Source organism: Cervus canadensis, chromosome 3 (genome assembly GCF_019320065.1).
Source record: "Cervus canadensis isolate Bull #8, Minnesota chromosome 3, ASM1932006v1, whole genome shotgun sequence".
Lineage (NCBI taxonomy): Eukaryota > Metazoa > Chordata > Mammalia > Artiodactyla > Cervidae > Cervus > Cervus canadensis.
The window spans coordinates 14,312,407-14,337,532 of NC_057388.1; the positions used below are offsets into that span (position 1 = coordinate 14,312,407).

Sequence of the window (25,126 nt, forward strand, 5' to 3'; positions counted from 1 at the left end):
AAAACCCTTCAAGCCTTTTCCCTCTGCTCTTAGGGTAAGGACAGAGCTCCTTCCAAGGCTTGTGAGCCCCTGCATGGTGTGGTGCTGTGGTGAGCAAAACCTTTCACTAGCCACCCAGGCATCATTGGCCTTTGTTCAGTTCCCTGTATTTGCTGTGCTCTCTGCTGCCCCAGGACCTTTGCATGTGCTATTGTCTCTATCTGGGATGTGGTTACCTCTCTCTTTTCCTAGTTAGTCTTTACTAATCCCTCAGATATTATTTTAAGCAGCATGGCTTCAGGGAGGCCCTCTCTGGTCAAGTGAAATCCCTATTCTAGAAACACTGATAGCATCATTTCTCCTTTTTTTGAGCATTCATTGCAGTTGCAGCTTTGCATTTTTACATGTGTTAATATGTCTTCCCATAGACTGTGAGGAAGGTGTCACGATTTTGCTCAGCTTTCCGTTCTTAGTGTTTGCCTAATTGATATTATCTACTCAACCATCCAGGCCTCACACATTTACTGAACAGCAACTAAAGAGCAGGTATTGTGCCAGCTGCTAGGGGTGAACAAAGCAAGAAACTTGGTCTAGGCAGGGGGAGTTAGGGGTTTGGAATCGTTCCTGTGGCATTCCCACTGGTTTACTTAGATTTTCAGCTAAGAGCAACTGTGCATACATTACATAATGATATCAAGTCCTTATCACAGTTTCTCCTGCAAACTTACCCAGACACAGTTAATCATTTTTTTCAGTTGAAGTCATAATGAAACCCCAATAGATGGTATAAGGTTACACTGTATGGAAGATTCAGCTCAGAAATCCAGCACTCCTTATTCCTGGCACTGGCTCTAACCAAAGTCAACATCTTTCGTATCCCTAAAATAATAAATATAATGAGTGGTTGTCCAAGACTGGATTTTTTAAGAAAAGAACTTTACCTTTTCTAAAACAATACAATTATGGATCATTTAGTCATACCTTGGACTCTTAACATTAGACAGATATTTAGCAACTTCTTTTTATCATTTCCCAGGTATGGATAACACCAACTTTAATACCTTAAGTCTTGTGACAAGTATTCTCAAACTTTCCCAGTGGAAGGAAATGATGAATGAGTATTTTGTAAGGTGCAAAATGGTTCAAGTATACACAAAATGGGCTTCCCAGGTGGCGCTAGTGGTAAAGAACCTGCCTGCTAATGGAGGAAATGTAAGAGATGTCAGTTTGATCCCTGAGTGGGGAAGATCCCCTGGAGGCAGGCATGGCAACCTACTCCAGTATTCTTGCCTGGAGAAGCCCATGGACAGAGGAGCCTGGCAGGCTAAAGTCCGTAGGATCACAAAGAGTTGGATATGACTGAGGCACTTAGCATGCATGCGTGCACAAAATTCAGTCTTAGCTGAAGCTCAATGATGTGATTACTATATTAAAAGGCTTCGGAGAAAAATCAAGAAAAGCCCTTTTTTTGAAAGGAAGGAAAAGCAGGGGAATGGTGGAGACAGGAAACTAACATTTATCAGATCTTGTTAAATCAAGCCCTATTTTTAGTTCCTAATTTTTCTTTCAGAGAAGTGTTATTTAATAAGAGGCTTATTTTTAGAAAATGTACCAGGCCAGCTCTGTTCTACATTAAGGAAAAAAAGGTTGTCAAAATACTTAGCTGCTTCATTATTGCCAATGCATATGGCACTTACTATGTAACAGGCACTGTTCTAAGTGCTTCTCGTGTATTAACTCATGTGATACTCAGAACAACTCTACTATTGACCCATTATGTGAATGAGAAAACTGAGGCATGAGGAGGAAAAGTAAGTTCCCCAGCTCACAGAGCTAACACAAATTAGGGCTGTGTCTGAAGCCCAGCAGTCTAGCTTTAGAGCCGGTGCTAATAACCACCATGCAAAAGAGCCTCTTAGGGCTTCTCAATTCCTAAAGTAATTTAAAAAAATCATTTGATTGCAGACTAAATTTATATCTTTTTTTAGTATGAAAAACACACAAGTCAGATAGTTACAATCTCCCCATAGGTGAAGATTCATCATATGAAGACAAAGAATCTGGAATAAAAATAAGCCAAGAGAAAGTGAACTTTTACAAGCTAACATATATGCCACTTCAGGCACATAAAGTTGACTTGGATTAGTGTTGTCACTGAATCAGTGGTAAAGTTCTAAATTATAGAACTTTAGAATTATAGATTATAGAATTATAGATTATTATAGAATTATAATAATAGAATTATTATTAGTAGTAATAATATAATTATACTATTATATATTATATAATAATATAATTATTATTAATAGAATCTATAATTATAGAATTATAGATTATAGAATTATAAATTATAGAATTATAATCATCTAAATTATATTTGGCAATACTATGATCACACAGTGTAACTCTACATACAAACCACTTGTTAACCAACTGCACTGAATTTGGACCATGATTATTTAAAATCTCCAGTTGCAATCTTTTTTGAATAATATCTATTTGGATAAGAAAAAAGACCACTGTCCATATTCCCCACCTACTTATGCTTTTCAAAAAAGAAAAAAACCCCATAATAATGAAGAAATGGTGGAGAATGTGATGAAAACCATAGCACTGTAGCAGATTTTAGTAACTCAGCTCCTTTTCTTAATTGCTACTAGGTTAAATCACATGACACTGACAATATGCAACTATGTTTGACTTACCAAAAGGATGATTCATATGTTTCAATCTACTAGGAAAGTCGCATTTCATTATATATGGTAAAATCTAAAGAATTGTGTGTCATTTTCCCTAAAAGGAGGGACTGCTCCACACTCCATCAGTAGAGCTTTTAAGAATCTCAGCTTTGGTGGACACTCTTAGGACTCCTCCAGCACAAAATGAGCTGCTAGAAACTACTCAGGGTGAACCCTCTCCATAAATCCGAGAAGGACATCAATTTACAGAGAGATGACAGGTTCATTACAGTGTGATATGTTTCCTAAAAACTTACTTTTGGAGACTGGGGGCAGAGGAAAGTGACAAGAGTTATTGTTGAAAGAGTACAATGTTTATATTAAAATGATGAAAAAGGCGTGAGCCCCGTAGGGCCGGGGAGGCACAAGCTGCCGCAGGGAGGAGGCGGAGGCCACCGCGTGAGGGAGGCCCCGGCCCCTCTGCGCCTGTGTCTGGCAGAGCTGGTATGAGACGAAGGGACAATCATTCCCAGCCGCCGGGATAATCAAAGAGTTTTGGCCGGACCTTCGAGCACACACCAAGATAGTGAGGAGCCAGACGAAAAGCACAGACTATGGCGCTGAAACGGATTAATAAGGAACTTGGTGATTTGGCCCGTGACCCTCCAGCACAATGTTCTGCAGGTCCAGTTGGGGATGATATGTTTCATTGGCAAGCCACAGTTATGGGACCTAATGACAGCCCATATCAAGGCGGTGTGTTCTTTTTGACAATTCATTTTCCTACAGACTACCCCTTCAACCCACCTAAGGTTGCATTTACAACAAGAATTTATCATCCAAATATTAACAGTAATGGCAGCATTTGTCTCGATATTCTAAGATCACAGTGGTCTCCTGCTTTAACTATTTCTAAAGTTCTTTTATCCATTTGTTCACTGCTATGTGATCCAAACCCAGATGACCCCCTAGTGCCAGAGATTGCACGGATCTATAAAACAGACAGAGATAAGTACAACAGAATATCTCGGGAATGGACTCAGAAGTATGCCATGTGATGCTACCTTTAAGTCAGAATAACCTGCATTATAGCTGGAATAAACTTTAAATTACTGTTCCCTTTTTTATTTTCTTATCCGGCTGCTCCCCTATCAGACCTCATCTTTTTTAATTTTATTTTTTGTTTACCTCCCTCCATTCATTCACATGCTCATCTGAGAAGACCTCAGTTCTTCCAGCTTTGGACAATAACTGCTTTTACAAACCGTAAAGTAGCTACAAGAGAACAGTTGCCCAAGATTCAGAATTTTTTTAAAAAATGGAGCATGTGTATTATGTGGCCAATGTCTTCACTCTAGCTTGGTTATGAGACTAAAACCATTCTTCACTACTCTAACATGCTGAAGAATCATCTGAGAGGGAGGGAGATGGATGCTAAGTTGTCACATCAAAGGAAGCAGCATTATTCTAGCAGCATCCATTCTTGTTTAAGCCTTCCACTGTTAGAGATTTGAGGTTACATGATATACTTTATGCTCATAACTGATGTGGCTGGAGAATTGGTATTGAATTTATAGCATCAGCAGAGCAGAAAATGTGGTGTGTTTTATGCATGTCAATAAAGGAATGACGTGTTCTTGCTCTACAGAGAATGGAAATTGGAAGTCAAACACCCTTTGTATTCCAAAATAGGGTCTCAAAACATTTTGTAATTTTCATTTAAATTGTTAGGAGGCTTGGAGCTATTAGTTAATCTATTTTCCGATACACTGTTTAATATAGCACTGAATAAATGATGCAAGTTGTCAAAAATAAATAAAATGATGAAAAAGTTTTGTAAAGTGATGACAGCTAAACACTGTGAATGTATCTGATACCACTGAATTGTATGCTTATGAATGGTTAAAATGATAAATAGTATATATATTTTACCATAATTTTAAAAAAGCTCACTCTTAGAATAAACTTGATTTTCCCTGCTGCAATGTTGCTGATAATTCAAACTTACTTGAATTAATTAAGAACGCTGATATAATTAAAAAAAAAAAAACAACCTCTGACATCCTTCTGAAGACATTGCAGTAACTGAATCTGTCCCACATTAGTGCCCCACCTGACTGGGCATGTGGGTTAGACTCAGCACCCTTTTATGGGCAACGTGGGCAGCATTTCGCTTCCTTGATCCATCACAGCTTGCATCTTGGCAGCCTCGGCACACACATGCGCACATCACACACACACACGCGGCACACCCCATCTGCTGAGGACCATATGCGTCAGATATTTGGGGAGGAAAATCATGTCTTGAAGCCAATGGCTGACACACCACATGTTCTGGCAGCCACTTGAAGTTGTCAGTATCAGTTGTCTCACGTCAAATGAGTTAATATGTTCATTTAGAATCCTGGTGGGCAGAGAGGCATATAGGTCAAAGCCCTTTCCACAACAAGTATCCCTGGATTACTAACGATTCTTCCCCTTTAATTAGGGCCCGGACAGGAATAGTATTTAGAGTTTGACATCCCTGAAGAAAAAGACAGTCACACAGTTTGGCAGCTCGGCTCTGATGACCCATTAGATGATACTTGTCATTAAAACTGTAAAGTGATTCTTCTCTTTACACTGGTATGCACCAAGCAGTCACAACTTTGTTCAAAGGTGTGAGCCTGCCAGGAGAACCTGAAGGCCCATTATTGGTTTTGGACAACTGGAAAAGCTGACATGTTTGAGTACCTTGGGCTTAAAATACTTTATTTACATGAAGCCAAAAATGTAGTCATTCTGTTATTAAGAGATCTGTGGATTTAAAAAAGCATTTTCTGTTTGGTTAATTATTCTCTGCTGGCAACTGTTGAGGTCTACATGTTTCACCTGATTTCCTTCCCATCAAGTTATAAAGAATTATATCCTATTAGAAATCATCATTTTTCAGTGGTTGAAAGCAATATCATGACGTTAGGGTATTTTTAGGCCTTTGAGTGGCGTGAGAGCCGAAATAAAACTGCCCAAAGTTCTAGTGTGAGGAGAAAGTTTCAGCTTCTTCATAGTTGTTCATATTTGTGGTATTTGAACTATTTCCAAACCGTAGCTGAAATATTAGTGATGTTCAGTAGGTTGATCTACTAAAGCTACTAAGCTAACTTTAAGTCAAAACAAGTATTTAAATATTAATACTGTAAAGGCAAAAGTAAGAATTTTTGGTTTTGGTCTTGCTGCAGGGCATGAGGGATCCTACTTCTCTGACCAGGGATCAAACCTTCACCCCGTGCAGTGGGAGTGTAGAGTCTTAACCACTGGTCCCCCCAGGGAAGTCCCAGAATGTTTTTTTAAAATTACTAAATCTTCACGGGGCTTCCCTGGTGGCTCAGTGGCTAATGTAGGAGACATGGGTTCAATCTCTAGGTTGTCAAGATCCCCTGGAGAATGAAATGGCAACCCATTCTGGTATTCTTGCCTGGGAAATCCCATGGACAGAGGAGCCTGGTGTGCTGCAGTCCATGGGGTCACAGAGTTGGACACAACTTAACGACTAAACAACAACAACAAATCATCATTTATGATATATATGTTCTAGTGAAAATAGTGACATTATAAAAAACATAAGAGTCTAAGTTTATATATCTGAAACTGTGGGGGAAGAAAAGATTACATTCCATGCCTGTCTCAGAAGTAAGTGGAATTATAAATAAGGTATCAGGTTATTGGATGCACAAGAAGCTTTTGATGGGTTAACACTGTCCTGTTTCTATTATCCTAATATCTTGGAAGAATGGTCAAAATTCCTGACTTTTGCACCCTTCTCTCTGATTCCTCTACAATCCCTTGTCACCGCCCTTCCCCCAATCTCTGAAACACTTCCAAAACCCTGAAAATCGACAATCTAAGTGACTCCATGGGTCCTACCTGTTTGACCAGTCTGCAGTGTGATACTGTTGACAGCTCATTCCATGTAAGACCACTTCCTCACTTTCATTCAACATATGCTTATTTTCTGCTTATCTTAAACATGAGTATAGATATAATTTTTTTCTCTCTCAGATATGATAGTGGGACTCCTGAACTGTTGTCTCTAGATTTTCTGCTTTGGATTTTTCAAAACAATAGTGGACCTGTACACATCTGTCTAATTCTTCTGCCAGTGGTTCATATCTGAAAGAAGACTGACCATGTTTAAAGATATAGTGCCCGAAAGCTATAAAGAAACCTGATTAGTACTCTCTCAGCTACAAGGTACATGCGCATTCCTAGTAGCTGTGTCAAGATAACCACTTCTGTTTTAAAAACTAACCTCTTTTCATAGATCATTTTGAAGAAAACGGGTTGTTGTGTAGGGATGTTTACTAGCTTTACAATTTTAATTTCAAGATCTGTACATTTAGCTTTCATTTACTTAATTTCCTTATAAGAACACCAACTACTTAAAAAAGTATCTGTTGTGCTTGGGAACCTCAAAAAATGAGATGGAACCATGACAGAGGTAGATAAGGAGGAGTAGGCTGTCCAAGAATTATGTACAGTGGGCTAAATGCTCCATTTGCCCTCAATTCCGCTAAAACCTAAATCTCACTTATTCATTAATACTAAGTCTGTTGTTTATTTTGGGTGCATAGATGGATGTTTGATTCACCAGAGATTATTTACTCTGACCATATCCATTCATTAAACTGGACCAGACTGGCACTGCCTCTGAGTTTTTGTAACAGCTCAGAAGCTAAAGTGAACATAAAGAGTACTTTGAGTTTCTTACACTTGAGTACCACACAAGAAGATATTTGTGTGGGAGGAGGGGGTCGGGGGAATCCCTAAAGAAAAATGTATGAACAGCCTCAAGGAGAACAATGGAAGAAGTTACAAGAAGGGAGGCAATTCATCTATTGAAAGAAATCAATATATAATATAAATATCACAGCAGTTTTAAATTGTTTGAGGATTAGCATGTGCTACTTTGACATGGGGAATACATCAGGGATAATTCCTAAAGCCCTTCTGGCCCTAGCACTGATCTCTCATGCTAGGATATTTCAGCAAGTCACAAGCTATTTCTTGCTCAGACCACAGTGAGCAAGCAGTCCCTCCTCCCAGAGCACAAAGAGGGTCTTCTTGGAAAGAGCAGATTTGGGTGAGATTTGAGATGAAAACATCCTTCAGAAAAAACCTCAGAAGGGCATCAAGAAATGGCAAAAATTACCCAATGTGGGCTTGGCACACCCAGCATTCTACTATGTTTATTTGTTCCCAACTAATTTTGGTTACTTGTTCTCTGTGATTTGAAAGGCCTGCCAGCCTTGAGCCATTTTTTCTTGTAATTGGAAGGCCCACTCTATGACCAGATGGAGTGGCTGCCTGACCCACCACAACAGCCCTTGGGAGGTGGCATAGGGTTCGGAGGCCTTCAGTTTTTACAGAGAAAGAGCACAGTGTCAGTTTGGGCCTAAGGATATGGCTTCTCAGACACTTGTGTGATGATAGTTCTAATTGATTTTAGAGACTGATGGGATGTTCTTCTTATAAATACCACTCTTGACCCTCATCTCATGTCTGGGAGAGGATGAAAGTGAAGTCGCTCAGTCATGTCCGACTCGTAGTGACCCCATGGACTGCAGCCTACCAGGCTCCTCTGTCCATGGGATTTTCTAAGCAAGAGTACTGGAGTGGGGTGCCATTGCCTTAGGTGGCCTAAGGCTTCATTCTGAGAAACATCTATGTGTTGTTTCTAAGGTAACAAGGTCATTTAGGGCAGAATAGGAGGTACTTTACATATGGAAACTATTAATGACAGAAATGATGTATGAAACAGGGCCAGAATCACATTTTTCTTTGATTTCACACATGCTATTTTTACCTTTTATTCTTTGGCCACCTTTTGTGCAAAGGCTTTGATGAAGAAAAGCCAACCACTGGAGCAACAGAACAGGATTGTCATTCATGAGAGAGACTATTCATAATTTCACATTCATAGACAGGCCTCATCTAGAAACTCCCATGGAATCTTTGCAAATGTTACAAGTCCAAAGGTTTCTATTTTAAGGTCTCGTAAGAGACAAAATATTTGAAAACGCACATTACTGGTTTCTTTTTCCCATGAGAGTCCTTTCCTTCTTTCCTTGCATTTTCAGATGAACATTATAACCAAGAAGAAATGTACTCTCAACAGACTTTTGTGGTGTGGTGGTTTAGGCACCAAGTCATGTCTGACTGTAGCCCTCCAGGCTCCTCTGTCCATGGGATTTTTCAGACAAGTGTACTGGAATGGGTTGCTGTTTCCTTCTCCAGGGGATCTTCCTGATCCAGGGATCAAACCCAGGTCTCCTGAACTGCAGGCAGATTCTTTACTGACTGAGCTACTAAGGAAGCCCCAACAGACTATTGTTTCCAGCCAGTGTATGCTAGAAGGGGAGACATGCGATTTCCATGCTGTCCAAAAGAAAGACATTTATCTCAGGTTGGCTATCTAGGAGATTCAGCGGCTTTCCTAAGGAGATATAATAAATATAAAATACGGGGATTAAGAGCAGATTGACTGGGTTGGTATCCTGCTTCTGTCCCTTCACTGCCTATACTCTCTGTGCCATAGTAGCCTACTCTGTACTGTAGGGGTGAGACTAGGTCATGCCTCAGAAGGCGGTGTTGTTAAATGGGCATTTAGAACTGCATCTGCACATAGTAAATATATACTCCATAATGCTATAATTATAGAAACTTCACAGTAACAGTCATCCCTGTGTCCACTGGAAAATACAGAATTACTGCATTTTAGAGATTTGGGGGGGGGGGGCACAAATTGCAATAGCAATTTCATAAAACCATTTTGTAATAAAATGGTAATGGATGAAAAGAAATGTCACACATTGTTTCCAAATTGGGAAAAAAAATAGTTTGTCCAGTTTTTAAGATTTAGAAGTACATTCTGGGATGCAAGATGAAATCACTCCCTGAAATCTGACTTTTAAGACAAGAATAAATGTATAAAGCCTAAGACAGTTAATGAATATGCATGCATCTCTGGTTGACAAATCGAAAGAGGAGTAGAAATTGCTAATAGTCTCCAGGTAAGAGTCAAGAAACCATTATATCTGTGACCCTAGCCAAAAATATAACTAGGAGAAAAACGAGAAGCTCACTCCCATCTTGCTCCCTTCCAACAACCCCCAGTATTCTCTAGATATTGACATCTTTTCAATTGGCAGTGAAGTTTGTGATTTTAAACCTGTGATAATTTTACATTAAATGTCCACCACAATTTTGGGGGGAAAAAAGAAATTTTTAAAAGAGAGACCCTTGAAAAGTTGAAGTCCTCAGCTACTTTTGGAAAAATGACTCCTCTTATGGCGATGTTGTGAAAGTCAAGAATGAAGTGTTATCATGTCAGAAAACTACAGCCTGCCTCAAAATACTTGACTCATTATATTTTCTTTCTAAGAATTAATGCCTTGTTAGAATTAAAATCTACATTCTGTGGAAATAAACTCATTTTAAAAGAAAACTCTAAGTAGTAATTGTATGAGACATGAAGAGACATGATCAAGCAATCACGTTATTACGTGAACTGCCATCTACCATCTCCTGAAGTTGCATGTCCGGCTCCCGGCCCAGCATCTCCACAGATGCCCTGACTTCCAGACTTCATTTCTCATTTTCCAAAAGACAACTTTGAGCTGCTATGATCTCTAATATCCCTCGTGACTCAAAATATCTATAATTCTATCACTGTTGCAAGCTTCAAATCTGATACCTGATTTTAAGCCTCTTTTCATGAACGGGTGAAAATTATCATCTTAGGTGACCAAAGAATCCAAGAAATAACTATGGATGTCAAAATATATATATATATTTTTTCTGGCTGCAGAATTTTTACCTATGGCCAAAGCAATTTTGTAAAAACCTTCTACTCAGTACTCAAAAGAGCCATTTCTTTGCCCCAGAGAGAATTAATCCTAGGCAAGGACTGGAAAAGACAGTTTCCCCCCCGCTGAGAAGCTCATTCTGTTTTAATTTGCCAATTGAAACTGCCCTGGGAAATCACGCATTGTCATTATCTCATTAAAAATGCTATGTGTGTCCTTCCCTTACCTCTCTCTGAAAAAAGGACACTCACGTAGCCCATCGGCTCCCCACGACTTAAATTTTAGAGTACCCTTAAAAGACTGGCTTTACCTAGGGTCCTCTGGAGACAGTGTCGTCTGCTCTTATTACTACCACAAATTCTACGGATCTCCAGTCACTAACTCAAAATGTTAGCTGGGTATTTATTGTATCTGTGAAATTTTCTAAGCATTGAGAAGAGTTAAAAAGGCACTAAAACGCCTGTTTTCTGTGAATTAATGGCCACTCTCATTGGAAAACAGGATCTTATAAACTGGTCTTTTAAAGATTCTTTCTATCTCGTCTTTTGGTTCTATCTGACTTTTATTCAGCCCCACCCTGGCTGTCTTGTCTGGTTATCTATGGAATGACATTACAAGGCTGATACTGAGAGTTGAGATTCAAAGTGTTGGTCGCTCAGTCATGTCCAACTCTTTGCAACCCCATGGACTGTAGCCCACCAGGCTCCTCTGTCCACGGAGGAGTGGGTAGCCATTCCCTTCAATTCCAACCCAGGGATTGAACCCTGCATTGCAGGCAGATTCTTTACCATCTGAGCCACAGGGTTATACTCTTTCAATTAAAAAGCTTAATTTTTGTTGATATGAAAGTTATAATCCCCTTCACTTTTCAGTTGTATACTGAGTTGACATTATCTGTGGCCAATAGAGTGATTTGAATTGTGTTATTTATTACTACTTTTCAGTTTCTAGTGAGTCATAAAATGACTAAAAGGCAGGAGTAAGATGGAAACACTGCAGAAATTCTGGATAATGGCTTACATTTAATAATGCCCCTTTGAGTCATATAATAATAATAAATGAAAAACTATGACACTAGCTTCCTACATAGACTTAAACCTGATTCTGTGTGTAACACCTGCAGATTATTATATTTTCCCAAAGATTCATCCTCAAAGAATCCACAGACTCCTGCTTAATAAAAACATGTATCACCATTGGTCAATAGGGGAAAGGCACTCTGCCTGTCTATAACGGACGGGTATGATTACCTTATTGCCTTGAAATCCCTTCGGGCCTGGATCCCCAGGAGGTCCAGCAATGCCCTGCTCCAGGGTGAAAACCAAGAATTAGTTCTGCCTACAAAAGGCCAACGAGGAATGAATCATTCATGAGGGTCCCTAGAGATCCTGGAGTTAGATATCCAGACTGACTCAGAGTTAAGTGAAGGTTACACAATGGAGAAACGGGATGAGATAAAATTCCGTGTCAAACACACAGCTTCTAAAATAGTACCTAAAGCTGAGAGCGAACATTTATTGATGAGCTGTTCATTTTCTAAACCTGTGCTTCCAACATTATTCCTGTGCTGGACCACTTTCTGGAAAGATTTTGATTAAACAACAACTTTTTAAAATATGTATTAATATCCAAGGCATATAACTGAAAATTGGAGTGTCCAATGACCCTTTGATAATAATCAGTTACTGCCCTGCCCTGACACAATTCCAGACCAGAACAAAGAAGATGATGGTTAACAAGATGCCCTCTAGGAAATTGGGGTAAAGGTATAATTTTCAGTAGACTTTTTGAAATGCTGAAATTAGCACTTCACACATGCACACACTCCTCCCATTACAAGTTTAGACAAGGCAAGTCCCCAGACTGGAAAAAAACTGATTCAAATCACTTTCTGGAATCTCTGGGAGAAGTCTAAAATAAATGCCTTAAAGAATCATTGCATATTACTGAGCAGTGACTACTTATGATGGAATACAAATGCTGTAATTTAGATAAAATGCACAGCTTTTCCAGCAGCAGTGCAAACATAGGTACATTCTGTTTTCAACGGCTTTGACATTATGCTTTTATCTTCCTAGACTCTAATTTTATTTTATTTTTTTAGCTTTTATTCTTTAGCTACTCACTAAGTAGACTCACTTGCTGGTAACTATCTTGAAGGAGCCTATATTAGTTATTCAAAATATTAGAGCATCAGTTTTCGAACTTTGTTTCACACTGTGATTACCTGGGAATCTTCTGACTGAATTGGTAGAGGGTACAAGTGGGCAAAGGGGTTTTAAAAGCTTCCTAGGTGATTCTAATACAGACTTAGATTTGGTTTTCACTCCCTTACCTGAATTCCTCTGGGTCCCTTTGGTCCGTTTGGCCCTGGGGATCCCTGTGAAATAAAATTAGTAGTAAGATACTCTAAATATCTATTTAGTTTGCAGTGATCTTAGGTGGCACAGAAGGGACTTTATTCTCAGTAATGGCCAATCTTCCCAGATTATCCAAACATCAGAATCATTGTTAACAAAATGATCCTTATTAACAAGCCACCTTGGGTTCCAGCTTTCCTTTAGTAACAAACTCCATGAAACTACAATTTTGGATTAAGTCTTTGCCTATATATATTTGACATTTTGATCAGAATTTTTAAAATATATTTCTTAAGAATTCTTAGAAACCAGTATAGTTTGTGGAATACTGTATTCTTCCAACAAGGCAATATCAGTTAAGTGAGTTTCCACAATGTATACATCACTCTCTTTCCCATCTTCAGGACATGGAACTTGGCAAAATAGTTTGTACTCAATAGTTTTCTAACAAAATACTTCAATATGTTTGTTAACTAGGAAGCCCTTTAAAGTTTCTTTTTATGAAAGTATAATCTAGTCTCTCTTTCTCAGATTTCTACTTTTTTTTGATTACCAAAATGTAACCTATTTATAATAGTTATACCTTGACAACTATAGAAAAAAGTAAATTAATGGACAACAATCACACAGAGGCAACTGCTGTTAACATTTTAGGCTTATTTTCATACAATATTGTTCCCAATAGATTTTTTTTCTTTAAATAATTTGACCAAAATGTATATCCAATTTTGTGTCCTACTTATCTGGTCTTCCATTCTATCAAAAATATTTTGCATGTCATTAAAAACTCTTAGTAAAGTGAATAATATCTAAAAATGTGAATCTATCATAATTATAATGACTCATTTCCCTGGTTTTGACATTTAAGTTGTTTCCGATGATTTCTATTGTTAGCAATATTATAGTGAATATCTTTGTGTATAAGTCTTTGTTCAACTTCTGATTTATCCCTAAGGATAATTTCCTAGAAGATGATGATTAGCACAGAGCCTGTAAGCACATTTAAGACTCCCTCTCACTTTCTTTTGTCTCTCCACATATGGAGCGATAAAGGAATGTTTCCTGCATAAAGTGTGTTCAGATTTCCATTCTCACCTCCTGAGTAGAGAGAGTACATCTTCATTTTATAGAATCCCTATCAATACTGAGTATTATATATTATTTTATATTTTTAATATTTTATTGCTAAAATATTTTAATGTTTTAAATTTTACTTCTCTGACTGCTTATGTGTTCATTTCTTACCCATTTATATTTTCTCTTGTTCTTTGTACATTTTACATGTAAACTTACATGAACTCATCATGTCAATGACACTATATTTCTTTGACTTTAGACATGCCTTTTTTCAGATTTTTCCATCTCTGATATTGGAATACATTATGCAATCAATCTCACCTTACATTTATAATTGTCAGTACTTTTCTTTCTTTTTAGCACTGAAAATAATAGGGCATTTAATAATCCCTGGCATCTTGGTCAATGAACTATTTTAAATCTTTGTCAGCCATTTTTATTTCACATAGTTTTTCCAATTATTATTTGACTTTCATTTTTGTTCTATGTGTCCCTTCTTCAGTATTTTCAAGTCCATGTCCATCTCCCGTTTTCAGTTATTCTCTGGGAAGAATCCATTCATTATCACACCCTTCATTTTTCCCAAAGATAATTACCAAGCCTACATTTTTCAGATTCACCTGGTCCTTTAACTCTACAGTAGTTTAAAAGCTTTCAGAAAGTCTCAAGCTATTTAAAGTGTTTAGTTACATAGGCCAGGGTCACTACTTTCTCCTTTTCTGCTTACCTTCTGCCTCGTTTTCTCTCCTTGACTCTTCCCATAATTAAAAGATGGATTTTGAAACACTTTATTATGTTGGTGGCATGCTGTTAAGAGTTCTTAACTATAATGAAAACTATTTACTTTCACTCTGTACTTTTTTGGATCCTTTATCATGTTTAAAATACACTCTCTAAGTATTTCTGGTCCATTAAAGAACTCCTTAACATTTTAATACTGTCTCCAGTTTACATACTTTATTCACATTTATTTTCTAATGAAAGGTAAATAACTACTCAGTTATCTGTGGTTGGCTGTATTTTCAGTTTCAAACCCCTATCTATGTCTAGTTCTTCCATATTATTGAAAAGTAGTTCATTAACTTATTTCATAGAGTTCTTCATTCTGTTTTGGAAGGTGCTTGTTCTCAGGGTTTAATTTACATCTGGAAAACTATTCCACTTTGACCCAATTGGATCTTGAACTGACTTTGCCAGTTAAGTTCTTCTTTCACCATAACGTTTGGTGGGCCTGGTCTCAAAGGTTAGGGTGCGGCAGAGGCATGGGGGGGCTCCATTAACTAAAGTTAGGGGTGGCTTTGTTTTCTGCTTCATGTTTCACAGATGTGAAAATTGAATGGGTGGCTCTAATTCCAGTAGTGAGAGCAACATGCTTCCCAAGATTTCCTCTTAACAAAACTCAGCCCCAAAGAGATCACAGCTGTTAACATTTTAAAAGCATGTTCCTTACTTTGTCCCCCTTTATTCCAGGTTTACCACATTCTCCACGTTCACCCTAAAAAATAAATACACAAGATAAAGAAGACGGTCATTCAGTGTTAGGATTCTTTTTATAAGATTCCCAGCAGAATCTTATGACATGAGCAGTCTGATGAATTAAACACAATTTTATCCTCAATACTGTGGGTTGTTTGGGCATTGAACTCTGAAAAATTTTATCCTTGAGTCATTCCTAACTTGACAGAATCAAATTAGTAATACCACCTAATGAGGCTTCACATTTTTGAGAGATGGATGAAATTAAGAGGAAAAAAACTAAGGCTTTATAAGCATCTACGATATATTATATGCCCTTTGCATATATGTGATTTAATTGAATCCACATTACAGTCCAATGAGGTCAGTTTTGCCATTCTTTTTTTTTTTTTTTTTGCAATTTGATCGTTAGATGTCTTTTTTTATTGACATATAGTTGACTTGCAATATTAGTTTCAAGTGTACAAGATAATGACTCAACATTTTTGTAGGTTACATACCATCTATATTCCCTATGCTAGATATTACATCCATGTGACTTATTTATTTTATAACTGGCAGTTTATACCTCCTAATCCTCTTCACTTTCATCTTATTTTATACATGAGGAAACTTAAGCTTAATAAGATAACTTCACTCCATCATTGAGCTAGTAAAGAAGAGTCAAGGTGCTATATACTTTCCCTCACCTCAGCCTATGGTCCCGCCTTTCCTGGAATATTAATGGGGAAAAAAATTAACATTTAAATGATGCTTTACTGTTTACTATTAGCGTTATTTTACAGACATTATCTTAGTTAATCTGACATTGATGTAAATCATTTAAATCACTGATGTAAATCTTTAATCATTTAATAATGTAAATCATGTCTGAGGTAGATAGTATTAGCCCAGTCTCACAGAATGAAAATTTGTGATTTAAATGTAACTTGCTCAGATAGAATGAGAACTGGGGCCTCTGAATACTAATCCATTATAACAGACTTCTAAGACTTTTAATAATTAGAATTTAAAAGTAACAAAGTCAATTAGAAAAACTAGTTTTAAAGTGAGAATTTTCAAAGCGTGTTCACATATATATTTATTTATTCTGAGCCTCCAAGAAATTCATATTTTTAAGAGAAGGCAGTTCTGTTGGGGAGGTTAAATGATTTACATCAATGTTCATGCCAGCCAATGGACATTAGGGCACTCCTAATCCAGTGCCCTCACTACTAGTTTCTATTTCTGCTGCTGTTTTATTATCTCTATGCTGCTCTAGAGCATGCGTCTTGAACTGCTAATACACGATGATGTAAGCAACTTATGCTAGCATGAACGTCACTGCCCTGCTTCCTTCATTAAGAAAATCTTGCTATGAAAATGTCAGCTAAACTAAACAGGATGTTTAGTGATACAGTGGATTTATATTCTGCCGCAAGCTTCAGCTCATCACAAAATAGCAACAGTTTGCAGGCTGATAGCCAACCTGCCGACCACACTTTGCTCTAAGAAGGGAAATGATAATTGTGACCACCAATTATGGATGCAGAGTGTGTGCCAAAATGTCTTGATATTATTACTGATCCCCACAACAGCCTTGCAAGGCATGTATGTCTCCATTCACCACAAGGAAAATGAGGCTCAGACAGATTAAGCAGCTTGTCCATGACCACAATCTTGAGTCTGTTAGACACCCAAGTCCGTGTTCTTCCTCAACCACCCAGAGCTGAACAGGGCATGTTGCCATGGTCTGCAAGTTACTCTGCACTAACCTGACACTTCTGCCTGGGGTTCTGCCTGGGATATTGCTGGCATCTGCAGCAGGCAAGAGGGAGGTACAGTTTTAGATCCAACTATGCCTCTATTCAGAAGCAATCTGTCCTCTCTCCCCATCATATTGTGAGTCAGCCTGACCCAGGAAAAACTGAGCTTTCCCTGAAAACAAGCTGAACATTCATTTCTCAATGCAAATGGAAAATCACTCTTGTAGAATCAATTAGAAAGCAATTAATTTATTGTTGTGGAGTAAAATGTGTGGAAATAAATATGAGTGGAAATAAAATGAGTCAACCACCAAAATATAAAACAGAAAAGTACTGTAAATACACTCAAAATCCTTTTGGCTAAAAACTCACATTCCATTTGTCCAGACAGATTTGTTAGCTATAGGGTCCTTAGAGGCAGCATTGGTTTGGGGGCAGATTCCCTTCAATGAAAATGCTGTATTCATGTTACTTGCCTCTGCAAAGGCATTTTCTTCTTTGGTGGGCTCAGTAATCCCTGAGGAATGGTCACAGTTACAAAGTTCCTGAGAGCAAGCACTTCAGAAAACTCTGAACAGATTAGCTCTGTTCCCAGCCTCCAAGTTCTAATGCTCCTTCTCCGGTGAGATTCTGGCTTGAATGTGGATAGTTCAGGGTCCTTTCGCTCTGACATCTTGTGTCTTCCAAACAAGGGCCCCTCCAGTGAACTTATTATTCTCCAGAAGTTTAAGTGAATCTTTTCCAAAAAAATAGAGAGTTTCCTGGTGTTGATAATTAACATATTGTATAAATGAAGATGGCACCATGGAGAATTTTCTTCAGCTCCATATATTTAGGACAATTTAGTTAGTGTTACCCGCTCAGTCATGTCTGACTTTCTGACCCCATGAACTGTAACCCGCCAGGTTCCTCTCTCCATGGGATTCTCCAGGCGAGAATACTGGAGTGGGTTGCCAGTTCCTATTCCAGGGGATCTTCCCGACCCAGGTATCCAATCCAAATTTCTTGCACCTCCTTCATTGGCAGACAGGTTCTTTACCATCTGAGCCACCAGGGAAGCCCATTTAGCACAATTATTTACAATCATGAAACTTTCTTAACTTTCCCATACTTTGATTTGTTTCCTGTCTCTTTATAATAGAATCATTTATTTATAGGCCAGCTAATAATTTACAGTACATTTTCACATACATTATTCTGTTTGACTTTCCAATCACCCTGTAAATTGTTTGTTTAGTCATAAGCCATCCCTGACTTTTTTGAGACCCCATGGACTGTAGCCCACCAGACTCCTCTGTCCATGGGATTTCCCAGGCAATAATAGAGGAATGGGTTGCCATGTCCTTCTCCAGGGGATCTTCCTGACCCAGGAATTGAACCCACATCCCCTGCATTGGCAGGTGGATTTTTTTTTTACCACTGAACCACCAAGAAAGCCTGGTAAATTAGGGAGGCCTGCATTGGTCAGTTCTATACAAAGGAAAAAAACAGACGTTCTAAGATACTGAGTTGTCCATGTTCCTTTGGCAAAGTACAGAATCATGGCATTTCTTACACTCTTCCCCTTTAAGGCCTAACATTTCCAGTTTGGGAATATATTTATTTGCTTGTATGTAGGTTTAACTCTAATGTTTATAAGGGTCCTGGGGCGAGAGTGGAAGCAGAGGCCCACATACCATATATCTAAGTAGCTGAGAGTTACAAGTCAAGCTAATAAGCTGGTACTGTTCTGACTTCCTTTCTTGACAAATGAACCTACAAAAGGAGTAAAAAGTTAAAGGACTTTTGGAATTCCTCAGAGGTCCACGTGGGAGACCTATGCCCACCACCTACAGCCCAGCTCCCACTTCACTTCCCATCTCCAGCTCCTTCCACAGCAAAAGAAGCTATCAGCGTGTGTCTGTGAAGGTGCCCCAAGCAGCATAACAAAGCCCCCTCTATGGGCCCCTCCTGCCCCAACAAAGCTTCCATTTGATTTCCCTCAGGGCTAGGAAGACAATGGACATGGAAAAGAGGTTTGTGTGAGCCTTTGAAGCAGGCTCAGGCCATTTTGCAGGGTCTTCTAGGGGTGTTAGATATCCAAGGTATGATCCGGGAGAAGGGGGCATGGGCCTCTCACCCTGCAGACTCCTGGTTCCATCATGAGTGTGGAGGTTGGAGGGGACCCAGAACAGGACCCTCTAATGCAGGCCTTGGGACTTCCCTGGTGACTCAGATGGTAAAGAATCTGCCTGCAATGTGGGACACCCAGGTTCAATCCCTGGATTGGCAAGATCCCCTGGCTACGGAAGATCCCCTGGCTACCCACTCTAGTATCCTTGCCTGGAGAATTCCTTGGACAAAGAAGCCTGGTGGGCTATAGTCATGGGGTCATAGAGAGTCAGACACCACTAAGTGATTAACACTTTCACTTGCCCAAGTCTGAGGGTTTTAGGACAGAATGAATGATAACGACAAGTTCTGATTTTGAATAGCTTATCTGACCATAGAGAGCATATAATAATAGCAGCATAAACTTAAGAATGAACAACTGAACACTCAAAGATTCCTGAGCCCCAGTCTAACACATTCATTTCTTTTGAATCAGTTTGATGTCATAATTTGTAATTTTCAAATAATCATAAAATAATCTAACAACTCATAACTTTTGTTTGTCAAATTCACTCCTCCTGCAAGTTCTACCTAGATGACTGACTAAATGAAATAAGTAGTTCTTTACGGCTTAAGCAGGATGATCCACCCTCTTTCCCCCAGTAGAGGGCCTTATGTCTGCATTTCATAGGAAGCTAAGTGCCAAGGCACTAGCCTAATTGTAGTATTGCTGTATCCTTTTGTATATAGAAACTTTTGGGCTGGATACTTGTGATGCATGGCTGTAAAAGTCAGGATTCTCTATTGAAGACAATTCATATTTGCAGGGCTAAGAGAGACTGGATTCTGATCTCAGGAATCTTGGGCTACCTTCCATTCTTTATAGCATATACCAATATCTTAAGTTCTATTATTAGTTTATGTTAACAGAGTTAAAAATGTACTTAGCAATTTGAGGATCCAGACTTCCAAAAATAAGGGAAAATAACTTTTATTAAGTATATAAATTGGCTTCCCTAGTAGCATAGACAGTAAAGCATCTGCCTGCAATACGGGAGACCAGGGTTCAATCCCTGGGTCAGGAAGATCCCCTGGAGAAGGAAATGGCAACCCACTCCAGTATTCTTGCCTGGAGAATCCCATGGACAGAGGAGCCTGGTGGGCTACAGTTGACGGGATCACAAAGAGTCGGACACGACTAAGTGACAAACACACACACACGAATATATAAATACAGTTATGTTTCTGTTTTTCTTTATGAAATTCTATTTGTTGTTACCAACTTACCTTCTCACCCTTGTACCCAGGGATTCCCTAATTAAAAAAGAAAAGTAGAATATGATATTAGAAGGCATAGTTGGAGGAAGTATCTGATGTTTTTCATTTATAAAGTATAACAAAGCACATTTGTATAGTCTTGGAAAGTAAGACCACGTAAAGATAAGCTCGTTTACTTGTCTTTGCTCTTAGGGAATGTGCATATAGTAGAGGGGAGAAAAGAACCTATGTTTCCTTTTATTATATCCTATTCTTAGTTCCACATATTTCTTTCAAACCCAATTTCTTACCCTTTGGCCCGAAGCTAAAGGAAGGACTATACACTGAAACTCACTGTAGCAGTGATGACCTATAACGGTCCTTTCAAAATTGTTATATTGACTTTTAAACTACGAACTCTCACAACTGAGAATGTTCTATGGAGACTGTTAGAGAAATTGGCTTTGAAAACGAGCTGAGATAATGACCTTTAAAATGCCCGTAAATATTTATATCCATTCAGGCCCTCCTTTCAAATTCGGTCTCGAATATAGAACATCAAGGAAATGAACGGTTCCTTTGTCAACCCTGGTGAGACAGTGACCTTTAAGTTACTATATTTTATCCCACACTAAATAAGGGGCCAGCGATTCAGCAGCTCTTGTGTGTCACTCTTGGGAACCCGGCACAACCTTCTCTGTTGGGTCACTGCCTGCAGTCCTTTAAGTAACACGATACTGAATTTTAACCTGATTGGGAAATTACCAGCTTTAAGCAACACCAAGTCTTTAATTGGATCAAGTGTCTTTTTCACACAACTATAGTTTCCAAGTATAAAAATAGAATTGTAAGATATATTTTTAAGTGAGCTGGAGAAACCAGTGGAATAAACAAGATGTGAGTGTAGTTACATGTGAGTCAGAGTACAAAATTTTGTTCTGTAGGACTTTTTTTACCAAAGATAAAAAGGAAAACTTTAGGAAACAAATAGCACTTCTCTCCAAATGTGCAGTCACTGAGAAATTGAAGAGTAAAACTAGTAAAAAAAAAAAAATGAAATGTTACGGTACAATGTAATCCATGTCGGAAACGCTTATTCACATAAATGGTTTAAGGTTTAGTATAGTGCTTAAACTTAAAGGCCATAGTTAAACTGGTGTTCTTTATAAAAAACAATTCATGTTTGCAGCACTAAAAAAAGACTGGACTTCCCATCTCAGGACTCTTGGGTGATCTGCATCCCTTCTAACCCACCATCATATTTAAAATCCTGTCATTATTTTATGTTCAGAGAGGTAAGATTATATTTAGGAAGGAAACAACACAGTTTACAAGAATAAAGGAATATCATTTTTTATAGTATAATTTTTTCCTGTTTTATTTTCTTGGTTTTTTGTTTGTTTTCTTTTTAGTTTTTTCCCTGAAATCTCTGGTTTCACTTACTAGTTTTAAAATACTCAAATTTAAGACAGCCTACACTGTGCTCATTGGTCTCTGCAAAATTTGCTTCTGACTTTCCCATTTCTATTAACGGGACCATCATATTTCAAATCATACAGAAATCAAAAGTTTATAATCATCTTTTCTCTCTCCTTGCCCCTTCCATTCTTTTAATCCAACCAATTAAAATTCTCCAGCAGCTTCCAGGGCATTTAGATTCATCCAGAGCTTCTTATTTTTTGGTAATTACACCTTTGTGTATAATCAATTTGTTTTTGTTTTTTTTGGCCACACCATGGGAACTTTTCTTGGCCAGGGATTGAACCCATGCCTCATGCAATGGAAGCGCAGAAGTCCCCATGGAACATCCTCAGCTGTGAGAGTTCATAGTTTAAAAGTCAATACCCAGAGGGATGGGATAGGAGGGAGGTGGGAGGGGGGGTTCAGGATGGGGAATACATGTACACTCATGGCGGACTCAAGTCAATGTATGGCAAAACCAATACAATGTTGTAAAGTAAAATTAATTAATTCATTAATTAAAAAATAAGAAAACAAACAAACAAAGAAAAGTCAGTATAACAATTTTGAAAGGACTGTTATAGGTCATCACTGCTACAGTGAGTTTCAGTGTATAGTCTCTCTTTTAGCTTCGAGCCAAAGGGTAAGAAATTGGGTTTGAAAAAAATATGTGGAACTAAGAATAGAATAGAATGAAAGGAAACATAGGTCCTTTTCTTCCCTCTACTCTGGACCTTCAGGTAGGTCCCAGAGCCCTGAGTTACAAATCGAGGCCCGTGTGATCTCGCCCCTGCCTACCTCACAGCTGCATCTCCTACCCCATTCTTCCTCAGGCTCTGGCTCCCTTCCCATTTCCTGGGCCCACCAAGCTTCTTCCACCCCAGTGCCTTTGCACCTACTGCTCTTTCTGCCTAGGAACCCACGTGACCTTGTTCTGTATTTTCATCAGCAACGCGATGGACGTGAGTTTGAGCAAGCTCTGGGAGTTGGTGATGGACAGGGAGGCCTGGCATGCTGTAGTCCATGGGGTCGCAAAGAGTCAGACAGGACTAAGGGACGGAACTGAACCTTCTCCCTGACTGGAATTTTTATTCACTGATTCGCCTATTGATTGCCTCCTGCTGTGTGAACACTTCATGAAACATGATCTTTCTACCTTGCTCACCTCCATTTCCCCAGCACCCAGTATAGGGCCCAGCACATAGCACGTGCTAAGTAAATCTTGTTGAACGACTGAGGTAGAGTTAGTCACCACATCCCCACATTTCTGCACCTTCGTGGATCTCACAGTGTTCCCCTCCTTTCTGTTTTGTTATCACTGTAGCTCAGTTCTGTCCCATATAACGTGAGCCACATATGGCATTTTCAATTCCTTCATAGCCACTTAAAAAATGCAAGAACTAACGGGTGAAATTAATTTTTAATAATATGTTTTATGTCTCCTAACAGGTCAGAATACTGTCATGTTAACACATGATCAATATTAAAAAATTATCAGTGAGATATTTTCTCTTTTTTTCTGATACTAAGTCATCAAAATTCGGTGTGTAGTTCATTCCGCCAGCACACCTCCCCTCTGGCTTGCCTGTCTTGACTGCCGATTAAGTACACATGGCCAGTGACTCACATGGGCCAGAGCAGCTCTAGCTAATTAACATCCCTGTTACTTCTCATGCAGCCTGTAGCAACAAACCTCTTCAAAGTACACTCTCTGCTTATCCCCACTTCACTTTTGCTTTTAGAGCCAGGCCAAATTAATCTAAAACCACAGCTCTGGGGCCATGTGGCTCATCTAAAATCGCAAGGGGAGTCCATCACCCAGCAAAGCCCAGCCTTCCAGGCATCAGGACCACCCACTCTGACCCCTGGGCTGTGTCTGCCAGTACTGCTCCCAGGGCCCCGTTTCACCATCCCTCACTCATTGCCCTCCCCCTGGCTGCTGCTCACAGCACTCTCCAGCTGGAATGCCTGCCCGTCCACCTTCCAGTCTGTCTTTATCTGACCTGGTCCTTCACGCTTCACTTGTGAGGGCTCATCCCATAGAACCTACCCTGATAGCTCCAGTCTTCTCTGAATGCCCTTTAGACATAATATTTGATGCATGAAATTTTTTATAATGTTTTGACATTCTGCTTCATATTACAGCTGTTTTACCTCTCCTCAAGATAATGGATTTTCCTGAAAATAAGTACTTTGTCTTAATTTTATTTTCACTAACAGTATGCTTTATACATAGAACATACCTAAAAAGTCTTTCCTGAATGAGTAACAAATTTCTGAAGGAATTTCCATTGAGATTATCAAGCTTTCTATCAGATTTCTCGTGACGTTGATTACAAACGCCAAGAGAAGCATTTTTCAAACCTCCAGGTCTGAGTCCTGGGCTTTTTCATCCAAGGGGACAAGCTGAGAGAGAAACGTAACAGCTTCTCTTAAGTTCCTGTGTACCTCTCTGCTATCTGCTGCACCACTGCAGTCCTCCAGGAAAATGCAAAAGAAGAAATGTAATTATTTCTCAGCTGTACAGTCTCTGACATCATCTAATTTTAGGGATGATAAGTCAACCAGAATGATCTCTTCTTTTACCTGTAGAACTAGATTTACAAAACCATAGTTGAGATGATGTAATTCTTAGGCTCCCCGGATCTTTAATCTTTTTATTTTTTATAAAAAGCACAAGAAGCAAAGCAAAATATTTTTCTCATTTGAGCTTTTCACAAATCTCAAATTGAGCATCAAGGGGTGTCATGTGGTGAAGCACTCTGTCTCATCCTCACTCCTTTTGGACAGAGTATTTTCTCCTCACATAGCAGCTTCTGAGATCACAATCTATCTGACTGCCTGTCTGAGCCATCCAGAGCACATGTAGACATAAATCATTTTTGCACTGCAGGGGTCAAAATGATCCATTACCAAATCTTAGCATCCTGGAATTACTTTCTTAGGAAGGCATTTCAGTCGTGTACATACCCCTGGGCCTCTTTCTCCAGGTTCCCCTTTTTGAGCATCACCCTGTGACAAGAAGAAATTCAGTCAAAATTCCACAGCCCTGCGGAGCAAGTGATTGCTCAATGAAATGCACTCTTCAGAATTCCCAGATTAATAGGTCAACCCAATGGGGAAAGTATCTTTGACCTTGACCACTGACTGACCTTCTC

At 38.9% G+C, this 25,126-nt stretch overlaps 2 protein-coding genes across 4 annotated transcripts in view; one reads left to right on the forward strand and one right to left on the reverse strand.

Annotated features, from left to right (window-relative positions):
- Nucleotides 1-25,126, reverse strand: part of COL28A1 (collagen type XXVIII alpha 1 chain) — a 182,114-nt gene that overhangs the window by 140,540 nt on the left and 16,448 nt on the right. For all 3 annotated transcript variants that reach the window (XM_043462670.1, XM_043462669.1, XM_043462671.1), the window contains 5 exons: nt 24,939-24,980; nt 20,538-20,564; nt 15,389-15,433; nt 12,837-12,881; nt 11,752-11,805 (listed from right to left, as the gene is read on the reverse strand). In XM_043462670.1, the coding sequence (XP_043318605.1) occupies nt 11,752-11,805; nt 12,837-12,881; nt 15,389-15,433; nt 20,538-20,564; nt 24,939-24,980 (213 nt within the window). The remainder of the gene's footprint in view (nt 1-11,751; nt 11,806-12,836; nt 12,882-15,388; nt 15,434-20,537; nt 20,565-24,938; nt 24,981-25,126) is intronic.
- LOC122438127 (ubiquitin-conjugating enzyme E2 D3-like) lies at nt 3,257-3,831 on the forward strand. Its single transcript, XM_043462677.1, has one exon. It carries the CDS (start codon nt 3,272-3,274, stop codon nt 3,713-3,715), a length of 444 nt encoding a protein of 147 aa, XP_043318612.1. The 5' UTR covers nt 3,257-3,271; the 3' UTR covers nt 3,716-3,831.

Bases quoted from the DNA above. Each gene is read 5' to 3' on its own strand.
- LOC122438127 (XM_043462677.1), top strand. From the start codon at position 3,272: ATGGCGCTGAAACGGATTAATAAGGAACTTGGTGATTTGGCCCGTGAC.